This window comes from Frankliniella occidentalis, unplaced genomic scaffold, assembly GCF_000697945.3.
Source record: "Frankliniella occidentalis isolate FOCC.00 unplaced genomic scaffold, Focc_3.1 Scaffold32, whole genome shotgun sequence".
NCBI classification, from domain to species: Eukaryota; Metazoa; Arthropoda; class Insecta; order Thysanoptera; family Thripidae; genus Frankliniella; species Frankliniella occidentalis.
This window is the reverse complement of record NW_026267162.1, coordinates 1,668,570-1,678,487: the sequence shown is the minus strand read 5'-3', so window position 1 is coordinate 1,678,487 and position 9,918 is coordinate 1,668,570. Positions and strand designations below refer to the sequence as shown.

The window sequence follows — 9,918 nt, the reverse complement described above, 5'->3', positions numbered from 1 at the left end:
CCCCCCGTCGACACGGCGGCGACCACCCCCGCCCCAGGCAGCGTCGTCGTCGTCAGCCATAGTTTTAAGCGCCTTCTATCTCTTGCTGAGGAAGTAGCAAATCAAAAGTGCACAGCAAACTCAGAGACGTCCCTCCTCCTTTCCTCTCTTACTTTACAGGGACTTTATTGTTTACCCGGGATGACGCTTTAATGTGCCGACCTTGCCGAAGGCGCTCCGGCTTTTCTCTATTTCCCCTCTCCCCTATTTTTCCTCTCTGTGCTGGCACCTTTACGTTCGAGGTGTCCGACTCCGTGTTGCTTTCCGAGTCTTCCCTTCCAGACCAGTGAACGCCCAGCAGAGGCTGGAGCCGAGGCTGCTAGTCCGTCTTCCAGCTTTTCATTCGTACCGAACTTCCCCGGCGGCGCTCGCGCTCTCTGACGCGAGTTTATCGGGCGAAAAAAAAATAAGTACACCGTGCACCCGTTCCGTAATCCCTGGATCTCTTCCGAACCGAATCCTTGGCGATGGTCGCCGCGCTCTAGCCAAGGGACTTAGGGGGAGCGCTATTGGAGCGCGCCGCCCCTCATCGAAATCTTCCTTTGCATGTTACTATCCTTGTTGTTGCTCGCCATTTACACGCTGGTCCCTGGAGCAGGTAGCGAGCAACGGAGCGGGGGGCCGCGGGCCGCGCAGGCCGCGCCGGGGGTCGGGTGTTTGGGGCTATTCCCTCTCGCCCGCTCGCCCGCTCTCGCCGCACGCTGAGCTCCTCTCCGGTCCGGCCGGCGGGGTGGCGGCGGGCGGCCGCTGTCGCTCCAAGCCCAAGGTCGACGTGACGGGACGACCCTCCCCGCCCCCGCCAGCCAGTCCAAGGCTGCAGCTCGTTGTGGAAGGACGCCGCCCGAAGGACTACCTAGCAGTGCTCAGCCCCGACAGTGACGCCCTCCGCCCTCCTTTCGCACTTTGCAGTGCTTTCCGCGAGCCAAGAAGGCCGCACAGCTCCGTCCGGGACTCGTCGCCACTGAGGACATCAGGGCCGCCGCCATGGAGTGCGACATCTGCATGGAGGACTACGACCAGGGGGAGCACGTCCCGAAGATGGTGCCGTGCGGCCACACCGTGTGCCTCAAGTGCCTCCAGAAGAGCGACAAGAGGGAGTGCCCGACCTGCCGCAGGGTGAGTTGTCAGTCGATGTAGTTCCAGGCCGAAAAAAACAGGCCCGTGATTGGTGACACAAAACATTTTATGTGAATCATGACTGACTTTGACACAAGGGGCCGCCTCGTCTCTATCACAATAGCAAAAGCAAACATATGGCGGTGTCGTGCAGAATCTTTGTATTCTATCAATGCATATACAAAAATTTGTGTAGAACGCTCAGTTGTAAGTCCTCGCAGAATATAGATAGTGATCACAACTGTATTTCAAAGCATGTACACGCTTCAGTTTAGTGAAACAGCTTTAAGAGTACCTGAGAGTTCCGTAAATGTTTGTCTTGTGAAACAAGGCTTGCCACACTGTTATTTGAGGATTCCAATACGTTGCAGTTATTAGTGTTGTACAATCAGTGCCTCACAATCAGTAAATGTTGAGCACTAAGTGCCTGTCGGTAGACTCTAGGATACAGAGGGTCCCGCAGTTAATTTCTCAGGAGCATACATTGTTTCGTGAGGGTGGAAGTTGTTTTGAGGGGTCTGTAGGCTCTCTATTCAGCCATTGATTCCTGCACTGTTTGAAACGTTTTCACAGATTTTGACAGTTATGTAAATTATTTCCAGGCGTTTAAACCTGCTCCCAAGGCGCTTCCAAACAACTATAATCTTCTCCGGCTGATGTGTCAATGCGATAATAAGTGAGTGAATAGAAAACAATCTTCAGTTTCTTTGTGAAATAGACTCGCTTGCTGAAGTCAGTTTTGACAGTGCAACACTTTTTATTTTTAACAAATTCATATTCTAACCGTAGAGCATGGGCCAGTTGTTCAATATTTAATTGAGAGCTTGACGGACGCTTTACTTGTCCTTTCGCAGCCTTACCCCCGTAATGATGTGGTGCTCGGAGTGCGGCGCGGCCGCCACGATCGAGTGCAAGCACGGCGAGCACGACATTCTCCCCGTCACCAAGGCCCTGAGGCGCCACCTCCAGGGCGTGCTGCCGAGGGCCTCGGACCAGCTCGAGGACCTGCCGGACAAGTGCACGTCGGAGCAGGCCGTGCAGGCCATGACCATGCTGGCCGGCAAGTCCTGGGAGGTGACGCTCAAGGGCGACAAGTGCTCGCTCAAGGGAATGGTGTGGAACCGCGACAAGGACCCGCTCATCGAGGCCGTCTGGCTCGCGCTGTCGACCAAAGCCGTCTTCGCCGGGGTGCCCAACGTGGAGTGGATGCGGGAGCTCGACGTCAACGACCTCTGTCTGCACAAGCCCAACGAGAAGCCCGTGGAGAAGGCGACTGCCCTGCGGGAAGCGCAAGGCGTAAGTGATTCTTCTTACATTCAATGCTCAGACAGCGATTGGCGTCGTTCCAGACTTTTGAACACTCTTCTTTTTGTTGCAGATATTCAGGATTAGCGGCCTGAAGTGCGACGACGACCCCGCCTGGAGCCTCAAGCTGCTGCAGGTCGCCGCGCCCACGCTGCAGGAGCTGCAGGTTTGTGTCCGATTCCAGGCCCACCTGCAGGTGATCCACTCCATGCCGCTGCTCAAGCGGATGTTCATGATGAGCGACATGAGCCGTGAGCCCGCCCTGGCCTCCCCCCAGTTCTCTCTGCCGCCGCTGCCTCCGGGCCACGGCGGCGGCCTGCAATGGCTCACCGTCATGACCCCCAGCAGCTGGGTGCTGCGGGCGATGCTGCTGGCCAACGCGGGCTCGCTGGAGGTGCTGCAGCTCACAGTGGGCACGCCGGGCAAGCTCCCGTGGCCCTTGTCCTGCAGCGACCTGCCCGCCGTGCTGGGCGGCTGCGGCCTCCGCGTGCTCAAGACCGTCGTGCTGGGCAGGGACATGCAGGGCCTGATCAGCCACGCGCCCGCCGCCTGCAAGAAGCAGTGCAACGCCGTGCGGCGCGCGCTGCCCGTGACCGTGGAGGTGTTCTGCGACCTGTGCGACGGCGTGGAGTACGACTGCTTCCACGAGGAGAAAAAGCCTAACCCGGAGCTGATGGTGGGCAAGATCTGGAAGGAAGAGCTGTACAATTAGCCTATGTATTTTAAACAAACGATGTAATCTTCTTTTAGAGCAATCGACTACTACTTTGAGTCAAGTATCGCTAAAACATTATAATGTTGAATGAATTCAGGAAAGGAAATAATCAGTGATTTTTTTAAACGTATGGGTGCGTGTACTAAAATTTCCCACATTTCCCCTTTTCCTTTCAGGAAGCTGTGGTGAGTGGCCCTTTGATACGAGGCGCTACAAAAGAAGTGTCACCAGGACGTGAGGCGCAAAGCGCGGGGCGGGGCAGGGGCGGACGCGGGTGGGTGGTAGGCGGGCGGGCGGGCTTTCTCGAAACTGCAGACGGCTTGCTGAACATATTTCCAGCATTTCCCATCTCTTCTCCCGCACTCCCGCCGCACTGCCACACTTTTACAGGCTTTTCATAAGCGTGTTTTATGGCACCATTCTTACCCCGGCCGGCGCCATGCGTCTTACAGGGTCGAAGAGCAAGGGGTTGGGTGGGGGCGGAGCGGGGCAGGGCCAAGGGCATGGAATGAAAAAGCACGGAGCCCGAGCTACTTATTCACGAAACCAGTGGACCAACCAGTGTGAGCGGGAAACGGACCTCACATTATCACGCGTATTTTTTGTTGTTGCAGATTTTTGCATAGTACCTCATATCGCCACATCAATATCAAGTATTATTGTTTGTCCTGGATAAATAAAGTACGTCCAGTTTTCTCTTTCCGGATCCTTTTCCCCGCGGTCGAAAGTGATTCCTCACCACCACCTTTCAAACCGCGCGCGCTCGCAGTCGATGCAGCTAGTTACAAACTGTTGGGGTGTGACCCGCAGCGCACTTGGCTTCGAGGCCGCCGATGAGCGCGACAAGCTTGCTTGCTCTCCCTCACCTCAGCCCGGCTTGGGGATGCAAACTCCACTCTGCGTGATTGGCTGAGCGGTGCCGGTGTAACAAGCACGCTCTCCCCGCCGCCACGCCACGCCACGCCACTCGGAACAGGTATGCGTCCCTCGAGTCTCTCTGCGCGCCCTGCTCTCCGCCGTACCGCCCTCTGCTCGAGCGTGGAGAGCTGATGATCAAGGCGCATGCCGTGCTCAATATGCGTCCCCCATGTGTACCGCCTCGCCTCCTCGCCATCACGCCGGGATTGGACGGGGGGGGGTAGTTATGCCCCCCGCCACCCCCAGCACCGCCCCGCCGGCCGCAGGTCGCGTCCCCACACTCGCGCGCCTTGCCCCGGGCCGCTCCTCGGGCGCGCGTGCCGGATGGGTTGCCTACCCCCAAGGCGCCTCGGCCTCCCCTACTTGGTCCAAGTATCAGAGGACGCACTTTGCTGGTAGGCAAAATGAGTGCCGCCGTGATATGAGTGGGCGGTATCGTGATCGTGTTGTGAGGGTTCTCGTGCCAGACCCCGGATCATAGACCAAGAAGTGGGAGATCAGCCCCGTCGACATGCGTCGAGGTGGCCGGCGGGTGTGCCTCTCCTTGCTGACTAGGCCGCTTACCCGAGCAAGTGTAGGCAACCCGTGCGTGAGCGTGGATGCGGTGGTAGTCTAACTTTGGAAGTGGTAGTGCGCGGAGAGAATCAGCCTATAGTACTCCCGACACAAGAAAGAGTCTAGCAAGTTCTGGAAGTGTTTGTACACTACTTATCTATACCTCATCATACTTGCAGGTCAGCCACGGGTTTGCACAGGGTTACCTCAAGCTTATACGCACTTGAATGACAAACTTGCCGTGATAAGGTCCGGTCGACCAGGGACCGCCTCGCCCCTGACCTACCCCCACCCCCACCCCCATCGCGCCAGCCAACCCGACCTGCGGGAGTGCTCCGTGGTGTGCAAACCTGGGCTACCTTCTTACGCGAGTCCAGGCGTTGTTGTTGAGCTAACGGCCGGTGTGTACAAGGGTCAGCCTGGGCCCTTGCGAGCTTGGAGGTGGAAGCCGTTCCACGGCCCTGGCCCCGCTCTGCACGGCCATGGCCCAGGGCAAAACAGCGCGGCATTCGCACTGCACACAACATCCCCAACTCGACTCCAGCAGCACTTACGCGCCACAGCGCGGCAAAGGAACAGGGTAAACATTTGGCAAAACTATTGCTATGATATACAGCGTGCAACTACACTGCAATCGTGGGTCAAGGGACCTTGTTTACTGCAAGCTCGATTTTAAGCACCATAATTTTGTTCGAGCATCAAATGATTGTGTTGAGTGTCCTGGGCGAGGGTTGTAACCACTTACAGTCATTGTTCCTAAATTCGGACTTGCGCCCTAAATTCGGACATTTTGCCGTATTTCACTATTGTCGCCTCCAAATCCATTATGCGTTGACAAAATTTAACTTCTATGGGTTTGATGGGAAGGTAAGACCACCAAGTTTCCATTTCTGCCAAAAAAATAAATGTGTGAGTAAAATTGCTTCCTCCAGAAATTCCTGAAATTTGTATTTTTAGCCCCCAAAAACAGGCGTTTTTAAATGTGTCTTGCAAGAATTTGGGGCTCCGAACAGTGTAAGCCCGGGTTATTCTGACCACAACGTATGTGAAACTTGGTTCTTTTATCTACAATATGACACCAAGTTTTTGATTTTTCGTCGCACGGTTTAGTTTTGGGAAGCGTTTTTGCAATGCGCCCTAAATTCGGACATAGGCTTTTACATGCAAAAGGGGCAACTGTCCGAATTTAGGGCACATTAAAAGCGATCTTTAAGCAGTTCTGGCGACTAGACTATACCAGATACGAAAATTTGGACGGTAGGGTAAGGTCAAATTTTTTCATGAAGTTTCTACACCCCCCCAAAAAATTTCACTTTTCATAATTTTTCAAAGCTGTCCGAATTTAGGACGCATTGGTTCCTAAATACGGACACGATTCAAACAGCCCTCACCCCTATACCGTTAGCGCGAAAAAATATTTTCGGAGAGTGGTAGGTGCGTCTCGACGTAAGGATTCTAGAATCCCCAGCGATTTTTCATATTTCAAAAATTCTAAATATCACAGGCGTTTTTCCTCAAAAACCGTCCGAATTTAGGGACAATGACTGTACTTGGATATTCCATGTACACACTGGAAAACACGCCAAAAATATTGCAGATATTCCAAATGTATTCCAAATATTCCACCAAAACGTTTCCAGATATTCCAAAAAATGTCCAGATATTCCAGGTACTATTCCACAAATATTTCACATATTCCATGCACACCCAAAAATCTGAGTGTCGACCCCTCGGTCCTGGGGGAAATCGGAAATAATGAGAGAGGGAGGGTGTTCGGGTAGCTGCCGAGTCCCGTCCCGTTCTGCCCGTTCCCTCGCACGTCTCAACAGTGATCAATAATTAGCCGACCCCCGGACCTCTCCTTCTGGTACTCTTCCCGTACCGCTTCGTTCTTCATCTCTCGGGCGCCTTTTTCTCTTGTGCGCGCTGCTCACAGGATTGATGGTGTGTTGACTCGATCGAAACTGTAGTGTACTCGCAGACACGCGGAAGAAGGGGCGGGCAAGACGTGGGTGGCGGAGGGTGGTGGAGATGTGTAGTGTGGTGGTGGTGGGGGGCAGGAGGTGGGCCCAACATAAATCATGGTGTGGCCTGCTGCTTCTGTATGAATGGGAGAGGGAAGTTGTCTCTTTATTTACCGACGGTAAGCGTCATAACGCCCTCTGCCTCCCGCCCCCTTCTCTCTCTCTCTCTCTCTCTCTCTCTCTCTCTCTCTCTCTCTGTCCCTCCATCTCTCTCTCCCTCCCCCCTCTCTTTTTCCCACCTCTCTTCCCTCTCTTTCGCTCCGGTATCAATAAGGCTTATTATTGATTATTAGCAATTAATTACCTATAGGACAACCATCTGTCTTTTTCTTTCTTTTTTTTTTTTGCTGAGAGCAGCCAGCTAGCTGACGACATATGTGAAAAGTTTGCCGGGCAGTGGACTGTCGCGGCCTCGCCTCGGCCCTGGGCACTCAGAGCGCATCACCGGTACCCGCCGGTACCCGCCGTGCGGGGGGAGGTGCGGAGGACGCACTCGGGTGCCGTGCTCGTGGGTGGTCATACTCTGGTCAGACGGACTCGGACTTTGAGGTGGAGCCCCATTCAATTGACTCCCTTGCCCCGCTCCCCGCTTTTCTCTCTCCCTCCCCCATAATGGGGTATTACGGGGGCCCGCACACATAACAAATCAGTACCGCTCTTGTGTCACTTCCTCCCACTGCACGGCAGGGTGCCCATTTCATTGACTTCTGCTGTTTATTTCTTGTACGAGTGCTCCCCCCCTTTTCCTGACCTTTCAATTTGATTTCTTGTTGGTCGATCGTAAAACGACGTACAGTTTACCAATCTCTTGTTTTCTTCTTGTTTTCTACGTGTTCCCTTGCGATATCCCACCCAGCTGCTGGTGATTACCAGGGTAATTACTACTTATTCTCGACTCCGCGTGATAGCATCGATAGTGCCCGTCGGTAGATCACTCCTTTTCTTCTTAGACCTCGTTTATTTGTTCGTTTTGAGGTTGGAGTTCATCTGATTCGTTCGATCACGGCAATCCTACCGCGTTTTTATTTGTTTTGTTAAATTAAACGAAAGGGCATTAAAGTCTCATTGTACTTGCCTGTGGGGGGTCCATCTTATGTCCACTACTCGTTTGCCTCATTGCCTTGCGGTTTTTAAAACGAGCCGAATGACACAATCAGAGGGACAACCACGAACCACGTCCAGGCAAACATGACGACGTATTTGCGGCCAGCAGCACTGAGCAGAGCCGTCCTACAAAATATTCACTCACAACAGAGCAAGTCCTTGGTCCTTGAAACACGATTCATCTTTTAATTTAATCATACTTAAGGCGGTCAGAGATGTCGATGTCAAATGCTGCAAGTTATTTCGATCATTTTCTTCGCGAGTACCAAATTTTAGCAAGTCTCTGAGAGAAATGTGAAGAAATAGCAGTGATAGCAGAGAAAATTAGGAACCTCCCTACCTCGCAATGCCCGTAAAAGAAATTCATAACTTCCGAAATGGCGCCGTCCCTGCACATAATGACGGATTCCTGGCAGGTGTTGTGCGAATAAGGTGTTCGCACTCGCAGCAGTCAGTGCCGCGCTCGGCGCCATAAATATGCATGCTGGCCAGGCCTCGCTCCCCGGGGGCCTGTTGGGGCCAAAGCCGAGGCGAAAGCCTGCGAGAGCTAAAGGGGGGGCTGGGGGCTGCAAAGGCTGCAGCCTCCCCCCTTTCTCTACACTTCGCTGTACCCAACCTCACCCCCTCCTCTGGGCCCGAGCTTTTTATTTCATTTCAATATTTTATTTCCAAGTCGCCGCCGAGGGGACGGAAAGCCCCTCCCTCCCCCATCAATTAGGCGGGCGACAATGACGGCGGGGCATTTAAATACTCCTCGCCGCGCGTCAGGTCCGCGGGGGATGAATGGAGGGGAGGTGATCGGAACGAAAAGAAAACTTATTCCAAAGTTTTCCGAGGAGGCGGACCGGCCAGCAAAGATAATGTCATTCACTTTCAATCGATTATGACCACCTCGATGGCAGCGGGTGCTATGGGCTGCTGGCTGCTGCTGGAGAGGTAGGGCAGGGGGGTCATTTTTGGGGGTGGCGGCACTGTAAGTTCCTTACGAACAACTAACTGCTCTTCGTAACGTACAAATGATTTGGAGCATTCGTATTACAAACAAATTGTTTAAGACTGGTTTGTATTACAAACGAGGCTTTTCGTATTACGAATGGGGGCTGCTCGTAATATGATGGAAAATCGTTCGTAGTATGGCTGCTTTAGATCCTTTACGGTACAAATTCTTCGTAATACAAACACTGCTGTTTGTAAGGAACTAAGAGTGGGGGACAAAGAAGGGTGAGAGAGACAGAGAGCGAGAGGAGAGAGATTTTGGGGTGGGAGAGAGTCACAGAGAGGGAGACACAGAGAGACAGGCAGAGAGACAGAGATGGGGCTAGCGTTCACATTCGAAGGCATTTGCATACTTGAGACTGCAGCTCCGTTGTTTCACTTTTACTGCTACCTTATTGTTTGCCTGCTCGGGGCCTCGCCGCCGCCACCGCCGCTCCCGGCCCGGGGGCGCAACAGCGCGCGCATGGGGAGGGAAAGGGGAGTGGAGGGGGCTACCTCTTGTACTCCATCTTGCGAGCGCGACGGGACGCGACGAGCAGACGTCACTGGGAAAATAATGAAAAGCGCCTCCGTCTTGTTCGTTCTCCTGCTGCTGCTGTTTGAATTAGGCGCCTTCACGATGGCGAAGCAGCAGCAGAGATGAGTCCCCAGTCGTACCTACGCACGGGGTTGGTTCGCGCGTTTGATCTGCACGGCGTGAAGCTGCTGAACGTGAGCCTCTGGCCAGTTGTTGCAGTTCCTATGTAGTTCCTAGCAGTTTCAGTCCAGGCCGACTGGCGAAGTGTCTCTGGCTGTGTCGGCGTGTCGGAGGCAGGACAATGTCATGCGACCGCGCCGACCGCCTTGCGAGTCCCGGAGGCTCCATACTCAAGGAGCCGCTCTGTGTGATGAACTGCTCTCTCTCCCTCTCTCGCTCTCTCTGCCTCTCTCCCGCTCCCCTCCAGCAGCTCCCGCTCATACGCGACACTGCGTGATTTGCCCTGGGACCTCAACCTCCTACACGTCCGCGTGCTTATGCGACATCGCGGAGGCGTGGCGCGGCGTGGCGCGGCGTCATCAGATATTCACAGCAACCTTTTTGCCCGGGCGGGCACGGAGGCAGAGCTTTCTTCCTCGCCGACGGAGTGTGTGGGAGGGAGGAGAAAG

General features: G+C 54.1%; 1 protein-coding gene across 1 annotated transcript; it reads left to right on the top strand.

The window, feature by feature from the left end:
- Positions 1–729: 729 nt before the first annotated feature.
- LOC113206912 (uncharacterized) lies at positions 730–3,305 on the top strand. Its single transcript, XM_052265875.1, has 4 exons — positions 730–1,155; positions 1,758–1,831; positions 2,010–2,451; positions 2,534–3,305. Exons 1-4 carry the CDS (start codon positions 1,024–1,026, stop codon positions 3,170–3,172), a joined length of 1,287 nt encoding a protein of 428 aa, XP_052121835.1. The 5' UTR covers positions 730–1,023; the 3' UTR covers positions 3,173–3,305.
- The last annotated feature ends 6,613 nt before the right edge of the window (positions 3,306–9,918 follow it).